Source organism: Canis lupus, chromosome 17, assembly GCF_011100685.1.
Source record: "Canis lupus familiaris isolate Mischka breed German Shepherd chromosome 17, alternate assembly UU_Cfam_GSD_1.0, whole genome shotgun sequence".
Classification (NCBI taxonomy): domain Eukaryota; kingdom Metazoa; phylum Chordata; class Mammalia; order Carnivora; family Canidae; genus Canis; species Canis lupus.
The window spans coordinates 59370463-59390683 of record NC_049238.1 but is presented as its reverse complement, the minus strand read 5'-3'; the positions used below and the strand labels follow the sequence as shown (position 1 = coordinate 59390683).

The window sequence follows — 20221 nt, the reverse complement described above, 5'->3', positions numbered from 1 at the left end:
TCAGAGAGAGGGAGCTTGCACTGTGCACAGGGTGGGTGGGCAGGAGAGAGAGAGAAACCCAAGCGCACTCTATGCTGAGTGCAGAGCCCTACACGGCTGGACCCCACAACCCTGAGATCATGACCCAAGCCTAAACCAAAAGTCAGACGCCACCCAGACATCCACGGCATTTTTAATTAGGTTGGGGGTTTGCATTATATTTACTGGATAGTGCTGCTTGAGGTGATAATACCAATTGGAAATCTATTTGTCTTTTCCTTTCCTCTGTTACAGGGCAACAGGGAGGAAGCTGACAACCCAAATACAGGGATTGGTGCCTTCCGATTCATGTTGGAATCCAATAAGGGCAAGTCAATGTTGGAGTTCCAGGTACTATTCCAGTACTTCTCTGGCTCTAATAACATGGATCAACATATGCAAATACATATATATATATATATATATATATATATATATATATATATATATATATATATAGTTTCATTTGAAAACATCGCCTACTATAAATATATATATATATATATATATTTATATGTGTCCTATTTTTTTTATGTGTCCTATTTTTTAAAATGTAAGTACCTTCCATTCCCAAAGGGCATATCAGAATTGGTATGAGGTACTCACATAAATACATTTTGTAAAAAATTCCCCATGTAATTCTGATGCAACCTCTCAATATAAAATCACTGTCCTGACACTTCATATTTTCTTACCCCAGGAACTAATGACAGTTTTTCAACTGCTGCACTGGAATGGCAGCCTTAAGGCCATGAGGGAAAGACAGTGCTCTCGTCAGGTAAGAGGTCCTATAGGTGAGAAGAGTCTGGCAGGAGGACTATGTTGAAGTGGCTGTTCTGTTAGAAATAAGCAGGCCGGGATCCCTGGGTGGCGCAGCAGTTTGGCGCCTGCCTTTGGCCCAGGGCGCGATCCGGGAGACCCTGGATCGAATCCCACGTCGGGCTCCCAGTGCATGGAGCCTGCTTCTCCCTCTGCCTGTGTCTCTGCCTCTCCCTCTCTCTGTGTGACTATCATAAATAAATAAAAATTAAAAACAAAAGAAACCTGGATGGGTTATCTTTAAAAAAAAAAAAAAAAAAGAAATAAGCAGGCCTATAGTTACCAGTTTGTGAATACTGAAAGCCTCACTTAAAGTGCCCTCTTCATTCCTATCTTTCTTATTAAGATCTTAGCTGTGATTCTTTTGCCTGCCTTGCTTCACCCACCAGGAAGTTTCCCTTAAGAATCTCCTTAGAGGGCAGTCCCGGTGGCTCAGCAGTTTAGTGCTGCCTTCACCCTGGGGCCTGATCTTGGAGACCAGGGATCAAGTCCCACTGTCAGGCTCCCTGCATGGAGCCTGCTTCTCCCTCTGCCTCTGCCTCTGTCTCTCTCTCTCTCTCTCTGTCTGTCTCTCATGAATAAATAAATAAAATCTCTAAAAAAAAAAAAAAAAAGAACCTCCTTAGAGGACGCGGGTGCTAACTTCACTTCACTTAGGGACACCAAGGCTAAGAGTTCCTAGTCCTGTTGGGTCAATGGGGTATGAACCCTGACCTTGTCAGTGATCTTCCTTTTCCTCTCCCCTTCCAGGAAGTGTTGGCTCATTATTCACACCGGGCTCTGGATGATGATATTCGCCACCAAATGGCATTAGACTGGGTGAGCCGGGAGCAAAGTGTGCCAGGGGCACTGTCTAGAGAGCTGGCCTCTACTGAGCGGGAGCTGGATGAAGCCCGGCTGGCAGGCAAGGAGCTGCGTTTCCACAAGGAGAAGAAAGATATTCTCTTGCTGGCTGCTGGGCAGTTGGGCAATATGCATTCTTCCAACTGCTAGGTATCCACTCATATACTCCCCATCCTCTCTAGGCCTTTTTTTATAATGTCTTTTCTAAGACTTAGTTTATTTCTGTACATACTTCCTCAATTTTATACTTTTACATATATATATATTTTATACTTTAAAATATATATATATATATGTATAAATATATATATATATATGTATAAATTCTACACTCAGATTCCTATTTGCTGAGAGATCCCTTTTCTTCTAGTTTTTGGATGTAGTTTCATTTGAAACATTGCCACTCCACTTTGTAAGAAGAGCAGGCTGTCTTCAGAGTTTTGTTGGCTCTTAACACTCCTGGTAACTCTGTAGTCATTTCAGTAGCACAAGGTGATTGACAAAGTGTTCTTATCATATAACAGGGAGTTTGAATAAGGACTATGTGCCCCACACTCACCCTTATCCTGTTTTCTCATGGATTCCAAACAGGGTATGAGTATGAAGCTTTTGGCTTTGTTATCTTGATCTAAGCCTACTTGGTACTGAGTTGTTCTTCAGTAACTAGGTATTTCCTGTCCTAGACTCCCCACCACTATCTTACTCCTCCTCTGACTTCAAGTGGTACTTCATTTTGAGGCTTCCTTTATTATTTGGAAGGAAGTGGAAATTTGGTGTCTTATTGTTAAAATCATTCCTGAGGAACTTCCCAGAAAGAGGAGAGGAATTAGAAACACAGTCCATCGGTGTTTATCACCTAAATGCCTCTGGGGCATAGATACCATACCACGCTGGTAAACTAGCTTTCTTGATGTATTCTGTGCTCCAGAAGGGATCAGGGTTGAAGCTGCTTATCTTCCAACATTCCCTTTTCACTCCTCCTCCTGTGCTCACCCAGCTTAGTTGAGTCCAGTATTTAGACCTTCCTGCCTGCAGAGATTGGTAAAAGGGAAAACATATTTCCCTACTCTCTCTCCTCCCATCATTTTGCTCTTTGGAAACAGCTGTCCTGTTTGGTGAAGGCTATGTTCCTCTCTCTCTCCCTCAAAGTTGCTGCTGTTGCCACCTTAGATGTCCATAAATTCAGTTTTTTCTCTTTTCTCCATGTTGATTGCATGTTGAGAACATGAGTCCATCAGGGAAATGAGCCTGGCATTATGGCACTTCCTAATTGGAACCTTGGGAGACTGCAGGAGGGCAAAGAGACTTGATGATCAACTATTTGTGTGTTTTTTTTTGTTGTTTTTTTTTTTTAAATATTTGTGTTTTTAAGACTCCCTCCCCCCACCCCCTCCTGGGTGAAATAGGAGATAAATGATCTTGAGTATAGCTAAAGCATTTCTCTTTGGGAGAAAATTTTCTAGGTCTCTCAAAGATGTATTTTCCCCTTGTTTCTATAATCTCCTTTATATTGTATGATAGTTCAGTGCACTTTCTAAAATGTGTTTGGGGAGTTTCATGTTTCTGCAATTGGACTTTTCATTTAATGATGATACACTTTGTTCTTAGAAATAGATTAGGAAATAGGCCACAATTTACTGTTTTGGACTAGATAGGGACAAGATGAAAGTCTGCTTTTTTGCTTTTGAAATCATCTTGGTGACCAGTACATATGGGATCAGCAGTAAGGAGTCTAGCAACTGTTTTAGTGTTTGAAAGGGACCTCCTTGAATTCTCTAAGCCCCATGTCTGTATACCATGAAGCTCATATAGAGTTGGAGTAGAGGCTCCTACATTAAATAGTAGGTATGTCTATTCAGCTTTTATTGATATTTATAATCCAGAAATCATAAACTCTCATTTCTCCTATGCTCCTTTCTCTGGGAAGTGTGAAGAGGTGTAAGTTATGGGAAGAACTTTTTCTTGCACCTCTTGGATTATTTTTCTCAAATAACAACCAGTAAGATCCCAAAGAACTTGAGAAAAATTGTTCCCTTATCTGTCCACTTTCATTGTTAAAGATTTTACTTACCATTTTAGTACTTCCTATGTATTTTATATGTATAATTTTATACAATTAAAAACAGATTTTTGTCTAGTGAGCCAGATTGATTCTTTCTTGAGACCTATATGTCAGAGGAGCTCTAAAATGACCCTTTCTTTTACAAGTACACTAAAAGAATTTTGATTAGTGTTTTTTCGGGTAGTAGAAATAAGATTGTTCTGTTGGGGGAAGGCGTTCTGCCTCCCCTTCTCCAGATATTTCAGGAGCCTAGATTTTCTCACTGGTCCTTTCTTCTCAAGCTCTATGCATTTCCTTTTTTTTTTTTTAATCTTATTTTTATTTTATTTCATTTATTCATGAGATACACAGAGAGAGGCAGAGACACAAGCAGAGGGAGAAGCAAGCTCCCCGTGAGGAGCCTAATGCGGGACTCGATCCCAGGACCCCGGGATCACAACCTGAAGCTCTATGCATTTCCACTGGCAATCTTACCCACCATGGTGACTTCAACTCTATAATACATACCATTCTCAAATCTATTTCTTTCACTGTTTTGAGCTTTTACATCTATATTTCCACATGTTGGACATCACCACCTAAATGTATTAACACAAGCTCTTTGAACTCATATTCAAAATAAAAGCTATTTCATATATGCTCCTCTTTTTTCTCCCCAAATCTATTATTAGGACTTTTTAAAAGAATTTATTTATTTATGAGAGACACAGAGAGAGGCAGAGACATAGGCAGAGGGAGAAGCAGGATCCTCTAGGGGAGCCCCATGTGGGACTCACACCCTTAGCCAAAGGCAGATGCTTACCCACACAGCCATCCAGGTGCCCCTGTTATTCAGATTCTTATCTACCCAACTATCTAAGTTAGAATCTTAGATCCATCCTCAACTTTTCCCTACCATGATCTAATCAGAAGGAAAAAAAAGATTTATTTCTTTGAAAGACAGAGAATCTGAGCAAGGATGGAGCAAGGGGAGAACGAGAGGGAATCCTCAAGCAGACTCTGCTGAGCACAGAGCTGGATCCCAGGACCCTGAGATGGTGACCTGAGCCGGACACTTAACCAAATGAGCCACTTGGGTGCCCCTCCTATATAAACTACTTAATCTGTCCTGTCCATATCTACTGCCTTAGTTCTCAATCATTTATCATCTCTGGACTGGACCACTGTAATAGCGTCCTAACTAGCTCTGTCTTCATTCTTAACATCCTCCACACTATTGTCAGACTTCTTTCTAAAATACTTGGTAGTGTACCACTATCATGCTTAAACCATCACTTAACTATTTTTGTCTTTAGCAGCATTCCCCAAAGTTTTATATGTGAACCCCTGGTATTATCTGAGACATTTTAGGTGGTAGATGGGCAAACATTTTTCATCTTCATTTATATTCTAATCTGAAACTGTAATAGAAAAAAATATAGATTTTACCTTTATGGCAGTGATACTTAAATTCACTATAAGCTTGTTTAATAAGTCAGTCAACTTAAGGAAAAATACTAATCAAGAGACAGCATGGGGGCTATCTGCAATTGTGAAAAATCATGAACACTCAAACACCTGAAATCGAGAAATCATTGCCTACGGGATAAAATTCCAAAATCCTTAGCATGGCATACATTTTGGCAGCAACCTGTACTTCCAGCTTTATTTCCTAGCCATGTAGCATCAGGTAAACAGAATTTCTTGCCATTCTGATATTTGTTCCTTCAGTATGTATCAAATGTCTGTGTGTCTGTGAGCCAGATACTGTTCTAAACTGTAGGGAGGGCAGCCCGCATGGCTCAGCGGTTTAGCGCTGCCTTCAGCACAGGGCCTGCCTGATCCTGGAGTCCTGGGATTGAGTCCAACGTTGGGCTCCCTGCATGGAGCCTGCTTCTCCCTCTGCCTGTGTCTCTGCCTCTCTCTCTCTCTCTCTGTGTCTCTCATGAATAAATAAATAAAATCTTTAAAAAAAAATAAACCGTAGGGATATCTTTGTAAATAAGAGTCTCTGCCACAAGGATTACACTCTAAAGAGAAAGCAGACAATAAACAAGATAGAAAGGAAACAAGGTAAGGAAATAGTGAAGATAGTAGAGAAGAACCCTTCAGGTGAGGTAGTATTTTAGGGAGACCTAAAGAATGAGGTTGAACGAGCCATGTGAAGAGCTGGAGTAAGAGCATAAAAGGCAGAAAGTTGCAAAAGTCCTGAGATGGGAAAGAGACAACATAGTTGAAAAGTGTAGAGAGAACTTAATGGGAGGGAAAATTGGTGATGGAAGTCACTGGGGGACAGGCAGAGCAGGTGGTATTTTAATTTTATTCCAAGTGTAATAATAAAGGTTTTGGGCAATGATATCACCAGCTGATTTTTTCCAAAGATCACATTACCTACTGTGGAGAATTAGTGCCTCCTAGTCTCAGTACAACTGCTTTACCTGGAAACTACACAGCCTTAAAGGCCCAGTTCAAATGGAAGCCTTCTTGCTCCCAGTCCTATTATAAACTTCCTAAGCACTTAGTGATAGCAATTGTCACTATCATAATGTAATTATATAAAGTAATTGTTGATAATGTAATTATTTTTCCTCTACTGCCAGCACCTTCTCTAATACTAGGTACACACATTATAACTGTTCGATTAAAAAATAATATGAAGGGGATCCCTGGGTGGCGCAGCGGTTTGGCGCCTGCCTTTGGCCCAGGGCGCGATCCTGGAGACCCGGGATCGAGTCCCACGTCGGGCTCCCAGTGCATGGAGCCTGCTTCTCCCTCTGCCTGTGTCTCTGTCTCTCTCTCTCTGTGTGACTATCATAAATAATTAAAAATAAATAAAAAATTTAAAAAAATAATATGAAAACCTGCAGTCCACTATTGCTGAAGGCCTACATCAGGATTCCGAACTTTGCGGGCAATATGGGTCTTGAAACACGAAATACCTACACCATTCCCAAAGAAGCCGGAGTCCCCATTTTGTTGAAAGTCCCCATTTTGTTGAAAGCCATTAATTTTTTTTTTTCTTTTAAATTCCTGGAGGTGGTGGGAAGAGTTTGAGAGTTTATCTTTAAAAAAAAAGCGGGGGGGGGGAGGGGTAGGATCCCTGGGTGGCTCAGCGATTTGGCGCCTGCCTTTGGTCCTGGGATCGAGACTCGCGTCGGGCTCCAGGCACGGAGCCTGCTTCTCCCTCCTCCTGTGTCTCTGCCCCTCTCTCTATGTCTATCATAAAATAAATAAATAAATCTTAAAAAAAAAAAAAAGGCAGCCGATAGCCGTCTCAGCAATCCTAATTCACAAGATTAGCTTCCTTAAGAGAAATTCGCCGCTGCAGTACGAGCCAGACTCGGCTTTTTGAGCTAGCATTGCTGAATGAACTATTTTAAAAATGTTTCCATCACAGACCCAGCTAGCTGCTCCTCAAAACAGGTTACGGGTCTAGAAGTTTTGAGAGAGAAAAAAAATTCAACTTCCATTTCCTATGGAGTCCAAGGAGACAGAAAACAATCCTCTAATAGAGAAACTGGGCTGTGCTTCGCTGACTACAGTATTTCTCCTTGGTTGCCCTAATTAATAGGAAGCCGCTGCCTGCACCTACCCACTAGCTTGTCCCTTAGAGCACCACTCCATTCAGCTCGCCACCTGCTCAAGATGGCTACAGGAGCACTTCCGACATCTTCCGGAACTAGGCCCGCCTTCTTTTGCGTATTTTCACCGCGCCGGGGGCGGGACTTAGATTTAGCTTCTGATTGGTCAGCTTGACTAGTGACCTTTCCCCTCCGCGACAGTTTCCCGAGGTGCCTAGTGCCTGAGCGGCACCGACGAGAGTAAGAAGGCAGGCAAGATGGCGGACGTGCTGGACCTTCATGAGGCTGGGGGCGAGGATTTTGCCATGGATGAAGATGGGGACGGTGAGGACAGTGGAGGCAGCTGCGGGAAGCCGGGAAGGTGCGAAAGAAGGGAGTAATAGGAAAATAATTGCCCTTCCCGGCAGGGCGGCTGGGAGTAGAACTGAGTTTCGATTGGATTAGAGACTGCGCCCCCTTCGGGAGGAATGGGGGCGGGACCGGGAGGGAAATGGGACTGGAGGTGGTGGGGCTGCTTTCAGATAATGCCTCCGTAAAGAGACTATTGTTGTAAATACCTGTTATTTTTGTTATTCATTCTTTCACTTCTGGGGATCCAGAGAGCATCCACAAATTGAAAGAAAAGGCAAAGAAACGGAAGGGCCGCGGCTTTGGCTCCGGTGAGTGTTTGTGGGGAAAATGGTGTAGAATGGCGACAGCTACGAGTTTTGGAGTCCCCATTCACACTCATGGGGAACAGTGGTAGAAGAGATTTCTGGTGATCTCTTGTATGTTCCATATAGAAGAAGGGTCTCGAGCGCGGATGCGTGAGGATTATGACAGTGTGGAGCAGGATGGAGATGAACCCGGACCGCAACGCTGTAAGTGAGATGGACACTAGTGTATTATGGACCTATGAAATAAAACCCAGTAGGAGTGGGGTCGGAGATACCTTAATCCACTCTTGTGATCTTGCTTGAAGTTTTTCTTTTGTGCACAAACCTCCTTCCCTTCCCCAACAGCTGTTGAAGGCTGGATTCTCTTTGTCACTGGAGTCCATGAGGAAGCCACCGAAGAAGACATCCATGACAAATTTGCAGAATATGGGGAGATAAAAAATATCCACCTCAACCTGGACAGGCGTACAGGATACTTGAAGGTATCCTACTGTTGTTGCCTCTCTTCCCTCACAACCTTTAGACAGCTTTGGTAGTTCTCCCATGTTTTCTCTGATTGGCCAAAGAGCAAAGTTGAAATAAATGAGATTGAAAATTGATTTTGAAAAAAAAAAAAAAAAAAAAAAAGAAAATTGATTTTGTCAGACACAGCAAAGAGATGGAAACATATTTTGAATATATACACAGTAAGGATATATGATGTACATCTGTTGTATAAAGTCTATAGATATTTCTATTTGAGTATGAGTTTAGATCTGAGGAAGAAGATGCTCAGTAGTGTTTGGAATATGAGGGTTTTGATCTGTCTTTTCACTTATCCCAGGGATATACTTTAGTTGAGTATGAAACATACAAGGAAGCCCAGGCTGCTATGGAGGGACTCAATGGCCAGGATTTGATGGGACAGCCGATCAGTGTGGACTGGTGTTTTGTTCGGGGTCCGCCAAAGGGCAAGAGGAGGTAAAGTGGAGAGGGCAAACTATCTTGGTGAAGGGAACATGAGCAGAACAGAATAAGGACATTGTATTATGTTCCTGATGGACCCTTCCTTTTCCCTAGAGGTGGCCGAAGACGCAGCAGGAGTCCAGACAGGAGGCGGCGCTGACAGGTCCTCTGTTGTCCAGATGTTCTCTCCAGAGATTCTCTTTGACCATGCAGCCTTGGAGAAATAGGGCTGAGGTGGAACTCACTGTTTATATTTAATCTCTTATCCTACTTAGTGGGGTTTTTTTTTTTGAATTATGAATAAATGTCCCATTTTTTGTTTTGTACATTTAAAATTACTTTCCTTTTCTAACATTGCAAGCTCTGAAGCATTATTTACAGTAAGGTAGTATGGGTCACTATGAGGATACTTCTAAGGACTCAATTCTGTGTGAATTTCTACATTAGATATCTCAAGTCTCAGAGTCAAAGTATTTCTTTTTCTTAGAAGCTAAGAGAGCAGGGGTAGAAGTGAGGTGTTATAAAAGCTTAGTTACTTTGTTCCTGTATACTCTGTCTGAGCAAATGGATGTTATAGGAATGTCTCTTGTTTCTCCTGTCCTTTCTGTTGCCACATTTGTTTGTACTTCCAGCTGTCTAAGGGTTTGCATTTCCTGTCAGGGCATTCTCTCAGAATCTTTTTTCCTTAGAAGAGTCTATACTGAGTTCTTGGTGCCTTCTTTGACAGCCAAGGGTAAAGGCCCCATAGAAGAGAGGATACAGAGGAGCATTGAGAAGGCCGAAAAGGAAAAGGATGTGGCTGAGGCTGAGGCTGGGGGGGGACTTCATTTAGCATGGTGGGAGAGAACCAGTACCACAGGCCCAGTAGGTAATAAGGTGTCCGGCAGAAGACGAAGGTCAGCAAGACCAGCAGGGCCAGTCGCAGGGCCTGCAGACGTACACAGGAGCGGTTGTCTAAGGAGCGGCGGAGGGCAAATTCACTGGCAGGGGCTGGGATTTTAGAAAACATACTCAAATTCAGAATCACTCAGTTTCTGAATTGAGTGTAGGGTGAACAGATGAATAGGCAGAGATGATGAGCTGGAGCTCTCCTGATACAGGGAAGAGGATATGACAAATAGGTGGTAATGCTGCAAATCCTCTTCTTCCCCAACTGGGAATATATGCTCTCCCCCCCGCCTCAGGGATTATGACAGACATGCTGGAGAAGAGGTTTTGATTGAGGTGTGGTGTTCTATGAAGCTACTAAGTCTACTTGAAGACTTGATGGTGTCTAAGACTAAAGCAGAATACTAATCACCTTTCTCCTTAATCCTTGCCCAGCTAACTCAGCTTCAGAGGGTGGCTAGAGGCTGGTTAGAATTGAAGGCATTTAGAAAATACTGGCAGCATCAGGTACTGGGGTATGGTTATGATACCATTTTTGGTTTGATAGCTGTCAGGCTAGAAGCAGTAGTTTTTAGGGTATGGATTGGGGCCCAAGGATTGTAGTCTCACCATAGTTCCCCTTCCTTGTCTGGAGACCAGACACACTACTGAGGACATGGGCTATAGCAGATGGTCATGGCTGTCAGTGGCAGCAGAAAGAGGCAGCAGAAGGTGAAGAGGTTATAGGTGATCTCTTGCCATCAAAGCTGCCTTTGGTGACACACTGAGTGAAGGGGACTGGGCCAGCTTGGTGGACAGTGTGGAACAGGAACAGCTAGAGAGGAGTTTGAGGACTATTAGAACTGGTCCCCCTTCACCCTTCCCTCCAGTCACAGAATTCTAATTCATCCTTCCTTCTGTGCAGAGCTGTGTAGTGCTGCGTCCATCCATAGTGCCATATTTAAAAGGTTAAAAACTTGAGAATTCCTATCTTCCCCTTAGGCTATGTAGCTAATCATTTAAGTTTGTTAAATCCTGGGACTTAAGGAATCTTGCCTTCTCAAGTACCATTCTAAAGTCCATTGCACTTTGCAAAAGAATATTTCTGCCACCTCACCAACATTTTTAGCTGAAATGATTTTTCTGATGTGTCTAAATCTGTGGAAGAATTTTTGTATAAAATGGGTGCTGCTAAAATTTCAGGCCATTTTGCAGCCACTCTGTGAAGTGACCTTTAGTAAATAGTCTTATGTACAATAACTATAACAGTGAAACAATATTAATAAAATTTAACATTTTCCAAATGCTGTTGGCTGCTCCTCCCCCGTTTTGGTAACTTGTTGAGTTTGGGGTTTGAATCTTAGAATATTTTTCAGTTTAGAGCTTCAGGGTTAGTACCTTGGTTCAGGTAAGGCAGATTGAGTCACTGTTTGATAAAAGGCAAGCCTAGTGGATGTCAGGTTCCTAGAGCTAAGGCATTGGGAAAGTGATTTCAGCAGGCCTGAGGGACTTTTAGGAAAGGTGAATAGTATCAGCCACAGACATACAGGTTTATAAACGCAAGCTTGGAGATATGATCAGCTACTCTTGAGCTAGCTGGGAAGTGGTCTTTCTTGTTCCCCTGTCTTGGTTCCATTTATTTCTGGGGTTTTGTTTGGTGGTTTGGTTGTTTTGCACTGTACCTAGATACAGCTGACAAATTGTGAAAAGGAGTTTAAAATAGGCAAGGCTCCTGGACTTAAGAGCTTGGTCTGTAGCCCTGTTTCTTCTCTTCCTTCCCCCTATTATATGCAATTTTCCACCTACCACAGAAACCTTCCTTTCTACTAGTGATATTTAGAAACTTGAGCCTTCAAAGGTAATTTGTAACCACTCCAGTACTCCTTCACTACACTAACACCACAGTTATAAAAAGGTTGGTTTTTTTTTTTTTAATTGACCTATTAGTCCTTGGAGCAGTATTAACATTTTAAATACAACATATGGGCAATGTAGAATTTATACAAGAGGATGGTAATTTGGAACCAAAAATAGCACCTTTTGCATATGTAATGTCATCAGTTTGCCATTGAAGCAGATGGAGATTGCAGTTGTCAGAATGTAAGAAAGGATAAAACTATACAATATCTTGTGGCTCATTAGTTTCAAGTGATTTAGCCAAAGTCCTATAGCTAGAGTTAGTAGTAGAGCCTAGACTCAGAAAAAAACAGAACAACGAAAGCAGGCTTCTAACCTCCCAGTCCACATCTAAAACTTGCTTCATATAAACTAATACCTTTTGCACTGAGGAAGCAGTGCTGCTTTTTAATGCTTTGGGTAGCAGAGGTCCTGTTTGCAACATTGTTGGAAGCACTATTTTTTGTCTTAGAACTAGAATCAGACTAACTTTGTAGTTACATTTCTAATATTTGAGGATTTAAGGATCAATTTTTAAATCTGATTCTATAATGCATTATCATTCTAGAGCCCCTTCTAGATAATATCCTAATCCTGGTCCCCAAGACGCTGCTCTACTTCCCTTCAGAGGGTGGTGGTGATTTTGATTTTGGTCTTATAGGAATTGCTTCATATTTTGTTTTCTTCCCCTAAATTTCTAGTTCATTGTCAATATTTGAGATTTGATAACTGGTACTCAAGTCCAGATGCTCCGTTTTCTTTCTAGTTTTCATAATAAAGCTAGAGTGAAAAAATACAAATCTTTGTCACTCTCCACCTTCTACCTTGATGACTCTCCACTGCCCTCAGGATAAAGTACAAGCTGAATATCTGTAATCTGGCTCTTCCTTCCCATCCAGGCTCATTACCCATTTGTCTAGCCCTCAACTTTAGCTGCAACCACTTTGATTCCTCTACCTTCCACCCTCCCCAGCATTCCTTCTGCTTTTTTTTAAAATTTTTTTTAAATTTTTATTTATTTATGATAGTCACAGAGAGAGAGAGGCAGAGACATAGGCACAGGGAGAAGCAGGCTCCATGCACCGGGAGCCCGACATGGGATTCGATTCCGGGTCTCTAGGATCGCGCCCTGGGCCAAAGGCAGGTGCTAAACCACTGCACCACCCAGGGATCCCCATTCCTTCTGCTTTAACTTGTCTGACACCTCTCTCATTTTAACAATCAATTTTAACGTCTTTGAGAAGTTTTCCCTAACCAAGAGTGGGTGAAACATCCTCAGTGTTCTTTAGCCCCTTATGCTTACTTTTAGCATAATGCTTGACTGCATGCTGTACTATAATTGGACACTAACATGTCTTTTGCACTAAGTCTAAGTTTACTGAAGGCAGGTCTTTGCTGCTCAATCCTTGATAGAGCATTTGAATGTACCTGGGGTGATGTACATTATTTATTGAATGGAAGAGTGAATTTCCACAGAGTTTTAACCAAAGCCCCTGATTTCACTGTCTTTATAGGCCTTCATAAATGTTTAATCCCTAGAGTTTTCTGCAATGGTCTCCTGAAGAAGATGGAACTGGGAGGATGCAAAAAGATGGGAGCCAAGCATAGCAAAACAAAGTTAAAGAGGCATAGACTGGCTGCCTGAGTGGCTCAGTCGGTTAAGCGTTTGCATAGCTAGGGGGGCTGTTGTTTTTTTAAGATTTTATTTATGCATGAGAGAGGCAGAGACAGAGGCAGAGGGAGAAGCAGGCTCCTTATAGGGAGCCTGATGCAGAGCTCCATCCCTGGACCCAGGATCACGACCTGAGCCAAAGGCAGATGCTCAACTGCTGAGCTACCCAGGCAGGTGTACCTGTACCCGCACCTGGGGTACTGCTTTTAAGAGGTAGGCTCTTAATAGAGCTACAGATTAACATGCAGTGATCTTAATTTGCAAAACAGAGGCTCTCTGAGGATTAATCAGTGAACACTGGCCAAACACACTACTTGACTCCAGACACTCCTGTGTACCCAAATTCTTGTCCAGTCTAGGCTTGAGTCCCAAGAAGTCACTCACCTGGGGCAAGGTGAGCAGGAAACTAAGTCCCCAGGCCGTCCCCAGAAGTTTCCTTCCAGCTGAGCGGGGTCCAAGTGGGTGGAGTACAGCCTCCTGGTGGTCGAGTCCAATGACCACTGGCAGAAAAGCTGCAGCATATGTGGCCATTAGTTTCAGAAACCTGAGTGTCCGACAAGCGATGTCCCCAGCCAGCCACTGGACAGTGGTATTCCAAATGGCATCTAGGGCCATAACCACAAAAGTGACTAGTGAGTCTGCAGCTGCAAAGTGGGCAAAGAGTTGTATGTGGGAGGGGCGGAGATGACTGGGTTGTGGCCGGGTCACTGACCACAGGGTGGCCAGGTTCGCTCCAGCTGAAGAAATGAACAGCACAATGGTCACTCCCACTCGGACCTTGGCACAGCTGAGAAGGTGGGCAGCTCTGAGCCCTCCACCTCTACTCCCTATCCTGCCCAGACCTCCTCCCCCGCTGCTAACCCCTGAGGGGTGCCATTGCCTGCACACATGGTGACCTGGAAGGGAAAGGGATGGGAGGATGAGATATAAGTATGAAGAGGTTAGCTTTGTCCACTGATTCTTCGTCCTCCTTATTAGGATCTTTGGTCCACTAAAGCTTCTGTCTCCGGGGACTCCATCTATATCCTGGAGGTCACATGCCCAACTGTCAGGGTCCTGCAGCGAACAGGGATCTGGTACTGGCTTCTACCTCCATAGACTTCTTTGGCCCCTACAGCCGCAGCGCGTGTGCGTGTGTGTTTGGGGCTGGGGGGGCGTGTCTTGGAAGCTTCCGGGGGTCAATCCCGTTCCAGCCGCGGAGGATAGATGCTGCTGTGCCTTCTTGCCCCGCCCCTACACCTGCAAGCCCCGCCCCCGGTCCAGAATATTTAAAGAATGTACCGCCGGAGGAGGCGTGCTTCGGAAATGGAGGCCATCCAATACGAGTATATTCTGACAGAGACACGCTCCAAAACGCCGGTGGTGGTTGAGAGACCAACGCTTCTCGTTCTGAAATTCCGAGGCCGGCCTCTCTCGCTCTCTTTCCTGGCGATATTCGTCCCTCGCGAGACACCGTTGATCGTCCAGGAAGCGTGACGAGGGGCGGGAAGTGGGGCGGAAGTGAGGCGGGAGCTACGGAGCCGGGGCTGTCGCTGTCATGGACGCCTGGGTTCGCTTCAGTGCTCAGAGCCAGGCTCGGGAGCGGCTGTGTAGGTGCGGCCCGAACACGGGTGGGGGTGGGGACAGAAGAAGATCCTCGTGAGGCGAGGTCCGTTCACACTACGGGGGTCAAAAAGGGTCAGCTCAGGCTACGGGGGCCCGGACGGACCGCCAGGCGCGGATCTGAGCGGGTCGGGAGATGATTCGTTTCTGCTCTGCCGAGAAATGGGGAAACTGAGGCACGAGTGGTCCAGCGGGGAGGCCGCTCAGCGCTGCCATGTCCATATGAGACCAAGACCTTACTCACTGGGCGGTGGTGGCGTGAGGGGCATTCTCCCCGCGATGGGTAGCCAGGCTCTACCCCCAGAGCTGACCGGCTCCAGGTTCCCTGGTCCCCTCATGCTGCTGTCATCCGGGAACTCCTTTGCCTCCGCCCTGTTTTCCGATCTCGATTCTGCCAAAGGGCCTTGAAAGCCCCTGGTTCACCTGTTCTGAAGAGTAATCTGCTCTCCACCTGCCCCCACTCCCTCAGTATCCCGTCCGTGCTCACCCTGCTGTGCCTGTGATGGACCCTCTGCTGCCGTCGCGGTCCCCTTCAGACTTCATCATCGCCAGATCTCTTAGTTTCTCAACTACAAGTAGTGCCCCTCAACCCCTTCTCTAGGCGCCTTTCTATCCTTACGCCTTCCCTTCCCCTGGCCTGAGGGAGAAACAGTAAGAGATGGGCATAATGAGGAGAAAAGGGGATGGCCTCAAACTGGGGAAAAGGGAAGTCAGTTCTTTCCTTTTGGAAGACAATTTTGAGAGGAGGTTAGGGACGTCTCCACCTGACCTTGCTGGCCTCTCCTCCAGGGCCGCCCAGTATGCCTGCTCCCTTCTTGGCCATGCACTGCAGAAACACGGGGCCAGTCCTGAGTTACAGAAACAAATTCGACAATTGGAGGGTCATCTGAGCCTAGGAAGAAAGCGTAAGTAACCGTGCTTTTGCTTTTATTACTGCATCCCCAGCTATTCTTCCTAGTCCTTTCTTCCCATTGTTGACCTTCTCTGTCAGTTCTTCCCCCTCTTTCAGCTCTGCACTTACCCTCTGCATGCCTCTTGATTGAGAGAAGAGAGCAGGGGTAAGAGACTAATGAAGGATTGGAGAGAATGGGGCAAGTTTGAGAAAACCAAACTGGGATATAAATTAACTAAAATTTGAAGAAAAAAATATTTTTGAACTGTTTTTTTCTTTTTTAAAAAAATTGTAATTATTGTTTCTGTCACTTGCTGGACTTTCACCTACTTGTTTCCTCTTTCTCTGCGTCTCACTCTATTTGCCTCTACTTCCAAATCTTTGCTTCTCCTTGGTAATCTCCACAAGTTCTACGCCTGGGTAACTCAGCAGATGCCCTTGAGTCAGCCAAACGAGCTGTGCACTTATCAGATGTTGTCCTGAGATTCTGCATCACTGTTAGTCACCTCAATCGAGCCTTGTACTTCGCCTGTGACAATGTCCTGTGGGCTGGAAAATCTGGACTAGCCCCTCGCGTGGATCAGGAGAAGTGGGCCCAGCGTTCATTCAGGTTTGATATCCTTTTATCCTACAAGACCTTTTGTATTTCTCATACTGTATAGCTTGCCTTTTATGAGAGAAAGATCTTTCAGGGTCTTCCCAGAATATACACATCTTAATCACTTGGCTTCCGGTCTTCATTTAGATTTTAAACTACCAGAGAATAGTGAATGGAGGCAGATGGAAAACAGATGCCCTTCCATGATGAATGACTAAGATTGGGCAAGATAAGACATTATATTGCTTTAAATCTGCTATCTATGCCACAGGTTATGCCTCTCACTGCTTGCTCATTCATTCATTCTAAAAATATTTAGGAGGCGCTTACTATGAGTCAGGGAATAAAGCACAGAGTCAGATATGGTTCCCACTCTCACTAAGCTTCTGGTCTACTGGGGGAGTCATATTAAGACACTCACCAAACCAGGTATTTGTGGAAATGTACAGGGTGTTATAAGATATATAACAAGGAGAGCTGATTTTGATTGAAAGGTCAAAACTTCTGAAAACTCTTTGAGAAGTAATGTATTATTTTATTTTTTAAAAAAGGTTTTATTTATTCATGAGAGACACAGAGAAAGAGGCAGAAACGTTGGCAGAGGGAGAAGCAGACTCCCTGTAGGGAGCCTGATGTGAGACTCGGTCCGGGCACTTCAGGATCACACCATGAACCAAAGGCAGACACTCAACCACTGAACCACCCAGGCATCCCTGAGAAGTAACGTTTTCATTCAGACTTGAAGTCTAAATAGAAGTTAGTCAAAGCAAACAGCAGCAGAGAAGACCTTCTCAAACAGAAGATAGCCCATTCTAAGGCTTTAAACCAAAAAAGATTTTGTGGAATTAGAGAAAGAGAAAGAAAGCCAGCATGTTGGAGAGTATTGAGTGAAGGGCATAAGTTTAAACTGGAGATATGGACGGGACCAGATCGTTCATGCAAGGCCTCTTAGGCAATGTAGGATTTTTGGGTTAGTTTTGTTTAAATTTTATCCTAAGTACAATGGGTTCTGAATAGGGATGTGACATGATTCAGATTGTGTTTAAAGAACATCTCTCTTGCTGCAGTGGAAAATGGATTGCAGTAGGGCAAAAGAGGAGATACCCTAATATGGCAAGAGATGTTGTTGGCTTGGACTAAGGCACCACCGAGACACCCCTAAATTTCATTTTAAATGGGATAGGAAGAAAGCCGTGGAGAGTTTAGAAGGGGAGTAATGGTGTGATTCACTATGTGAAATTAGATTGTTGGGGGATAGGGGACAAGAGTGGCCATGGAGAGACCAATCAAATAACTAAAGCAGTAGTTCGAGTAAGAGGTGCTGGTGGCTGAGACTGTGCTGGTGTGGTATAAGAGAAATGTGATTGGATTCAGGAGGTGTTTTTTGAGGTAGGACAATTATATTGAGTTCAGACCACTATTGTCAGAGTGGACTTAAAAAAACATAGATTGTTGGCATGCCTGGGTAGCTCAGTCAGTTTAGCATCCGACTCTTGGTTTCGGCTCAGGTCTTGATCTCCTGGTTGGTTAATTGGTTGTGGGATCGAGCCCCTTCCTCCTCTACCTCAGACTCCGTACTTAGTGCAAGTCTGCTTCAGATTCTTTCTCTCTCGGGCAGCCTGGATGGCTCAGCGGTTTAGTGCCGCCTTCAGCCCAGGGCATGATCCTGGAGACCCAGGATTGAGTCCCGCGTCGGGATCCCTGCATGGAGCCTGCTTCTCCCTCTGCCTGTGTCTCTGCCTCTCTCTCTCTCTCTTTTTCTCTCTCTCTCTCTGTCTCTCATGAATAAATAAAATCTTTAAAAAAAAAAAAAAAGATTCTTTTTCTCTCTCTTAAATAAATAAAATCTTTAAAACAACAATAGCATAGACTGTTTAATGGTTTGTTTTTTAAGTAGGCTCCATGCCCAGTGTGGGGCCTGAACCCAGGACCCTGAGATCAAGACCTAAACTGAGACCAAGAGTTGCACACTTAACTGACTGAGCCACCCAGGCGCCTTGTTTGCTTGTTTTTTTAAGTAATCTTTACACACAGTTTGGGACTTAAACTCATTACTCAAAGATGAAGAGTTGCTTTACTGACTGAGCCAGCCAGGTGTCCCAAACATAGACTGTTCTTAAGGAATTAATAAGTCTAACACATCTAACAAGTTGCTTAACACTTCTGGGCCTCACTTTTTGTTTATGTTTGTTTTAACAAAAAGATGGGATTTAAAAGATCTACAATGTGTTCCAGTCTCTGAAACCACTGAAGCTTGTTCTCCGAAAACATTTCCATCATTACATTATCGTTCAGGTTGAATGTGTGTGTGCTAATGGGTTGCCAAGCGGACAAGTGAAATTTGAGGTTGTTCTTGGAAGGTTTGATGATGCTCATGATTTTAAGCCAGGACCTTAAGGTACATGTAAATGCAGATTAGTTATAGAAAGCTGGGAAGACATTCCTAATAGTGGGTAATAGCACTTACTGCTGGTGTTTTAATGTATAATTCCTTTGCACCATGGGGGGAAAATGTTTAAGTGTTCTGTTTGATGTGCTAAGTGGCTATATGTGCCTTTACTGATTTTCCTGGCCTGTTTGTCTCAGGTACTATCTGTTTTCCCTCATCATGAATTTGAGCCGTGATGCTTATGAAATTCGCCTACTGATGGAACAAGAGTCTTCAGCTTATGGCCGGCGGCTGAAGGGCTCTGGAGGAGGAGCCATGGGAGGAACTGAAACTGCAGGACCTGGGGGTCCAGGGACTCCAGGAGGAGGTTTGCCTCAACTAGCTCTTAAGCTACAGCTCCGAGTCCTGCTCTTAGCTCGGGTTCTTCGAGGTCATCCCCCACTTCTGCTGGATGTGGTCAGAAATGCCTGTGATCTTTTCATTCCACTGGACAAACTAGGCCTCTGGCGCTGTGGCCCTGGGATTGTGGGGCTTTGTGGCCTCGTGTCCTCCATCCTGTCTATTCTTACCCTAATCTGCCCTTGGCTACGACTCAAGCCCTGATATTCTGGTACAAGATAAGGAGGGGATCTGAATTGGTAAGATGGAATCTTAGATCATCCCAAGTGCACCAGCCTCATTCTAATTGTACTCATTGGTTAAAGTTAAAATCCCAAGATTTAGGGGTAGAGGGAGGAGCTTTGGGGAAGGTGAGGTGAAGAACAGGGACTTGTGAAATCAATGGGATGATTCTAACATTTGGATCTTCTGGAGCTTTTGTTTTTTCCTCCTTCATTGCAATGTCTTTGTCTCCCTTGACCCCTTTTACTTTGTGTCTCTTAAGTCTATTTAAGATTCTGTCTCTGCATTTTTTTTTAATCTTCTCTATTTGCTGTCCTAGGAATTTAATCAGCAGAATTACTTTTTTGATAGGGAAGGTAGAAGGTGTGGTCTGTAAAGTTCTAACTGCTGTTTTCTTTCTCCTCACAAAGGTGACTTGTGGCAGATTTACCCCTTCCGATGCCACCAAATCATAATTTTAGAGACTCTGTGTCCCAGTGGACTCTCTCCTCATGCACCAGAGATGATTTGGTACTTCCTCCTTTATGTCTACCTCACCAGCCTCCCTCCTGACTTGGCCCTTTTCCCTCTACTCACATCTGCAGATTTCTGCTTACACTTTTATTTCAGGGCTTTATTCCCGAGCCTGTTCTCACCCTTTCCTTGCCTATCCAGAAGGATGCTGTGTCTAGCATCTTGCTGTAAATATTGTACAGTGATTCTGTGTAAATAGCTGTGGCCACGCCCACAATGAAGAGCAAGCCTTCCAGGTCAGCACATTAAAGATCAGTTTGCTCATCGA

General features: G+C 44.1%; 3 protein-coding genes and 1 pseudogene across 10 annotated transcripts in view; 3 read left to right on the top strand and 1 right to left on the bottom strand.

Moving 5' to 3' along the window:
- The window catches only part of LIX1L (limb and CNS expressed 1 like), a 21969-nt gene extending 14343 nt beyond the window's left edge, over positions 1–7626 (top strand). The window contains exons 4-7 of one of the 3 annotated variants that reach the window (XM_038562040.1): positions 274–369; positions 719–796; positions 1588–1830; positions 7504–7626. In XM_038562040.1, the coding sequence (XP_038417968.1) occupies positions 274–369; positions 719–796; positions 1588–1830 (417 nt within the window). In that variant the 3' untranslated portion in view covers positions 7504–7626. Of the gene's footprint in view, positions 1–273; positions 370–718; positions 797–1587; positions 1831–4085; positions 4380–7503 lie in introns of those variants that run through there. The other 2 variants (XM_038562039.1, XM_038562038.1) reach the window with 2 other exon arrangements.
- RBM8A (RNA binding motif protein 8A) lies at positions 7498–11074 on the top strand. 2 transcript variants are annotated; one of them, XM_038562047.1, is made up of 6 exons: positions 7498–7626; positions 7902–7961; positions 8088–8162; positions 8304–8440; positions 8782–8918; positions 9018–11074. In XM_038562047.1, the coding sequence occupies exons 1-6, from the start codon at positions 7560–7562 to the stop codon at positions 9061–9063; spliced, it is 522 nt and encodes a 173-aa protein (XP_038417975.1). In that variant the 5' UTR covers positions 7498–7559; the 3' UTR covers positions 9064–11074. The 2 variants fall into 2 exon arrangements, with proteins under 2 accessions (XP_038417975.1, XP_038417974.1); XM_038562046.1 differs by having other exon boundaries at positions 8085–8162.
- Positions 9422–14985, bottom strand: LOC483161 (annotated as a pseudogene).
- On the top strand, positions 14631–20221 carry PEX11B (peroxisomal biogenesis factor 11 beta). Of its 5 annotated transcripts, none has more exons than XM_038562041.1 (5): positions 14631–14931; positions 15730–15845; positions 16241–16442; positions 19017–19186; positions 19851–20221. In XM_038562041.1, the coding sequence occupies exons 1-5, from the start codon at positions 14876–14878 to the stop codon at positions 20150–20152; spliced, it is 846 nt and encodes a 281-aa protein (XP_038417969.1). In that variant the 5' UTR covers positions 14631–14875; the 3' UTR covers positions 20153–20221. The 5 variants fall into 5 exon arrangements, with proteins under 5 accessions (XP_038417969.1, XP_038417972.1, XP_038417971.1 ...); XM_038562044.1 differs by having other exon boundaries at positions 14635–14931; positions 19017–19457; XM_038562042.1 differs by lacking the exon at positions 14631–14931 and adding an exon at positions 14996–15116.

What these genes read in the sequence shown, in the direction of transcription:
- RBM8A (XM_038562046.1), top strand. Translation starts at nt 7,560, where the DNA reads ATGGCGGACGTGCTGGACCTTCATGAGGCTGGGGGCGAGGATTTTGCC. An exon ending in CATGGATGAAGATGGGGACG is followed by an intron (nt 7,627 to 7,901) that starts GTGAGGACAGTG and finishes CTGGGGATCCAG; the next exon opens with AGAGCATCCACAAATTGAAA. An exon ending in GGCGTACAGGATACTTGAAG is followed by an intron (nt 8,441 to 8,781) that starts GTATCCTACTGT and finishes CACTTATCCCAG; the next exon opens with GGATATACTTTAGTTGAGTA.
- PEX11B (XM_038562041.1), top strand. Translation starts at nt 14,876, where the DNA reads ATGGACGCCTGGGTTCGCTTCAGTGCTCAGAGCCAGGCTCGGGAGCGG. An exon ending in GCTCGGGAGCGGCTGTGTAG is followed by an intron (nt 14,932 to 15,729) that starts GTGCGGCCCGAA and finishes CCTCTCCTCCAG; the next exon opens with GGCCGCCCAGTATGCCTGCT. An exon ending in TCCAGGGACTCCAGGAGGAG is followed by an intron (nt 19,187 to 19,850) that starts GTTTGCCTCAAC and finishes CTCCTCACAAAG; the next exon opens with GTGACTTGTGGCAGATTTAC.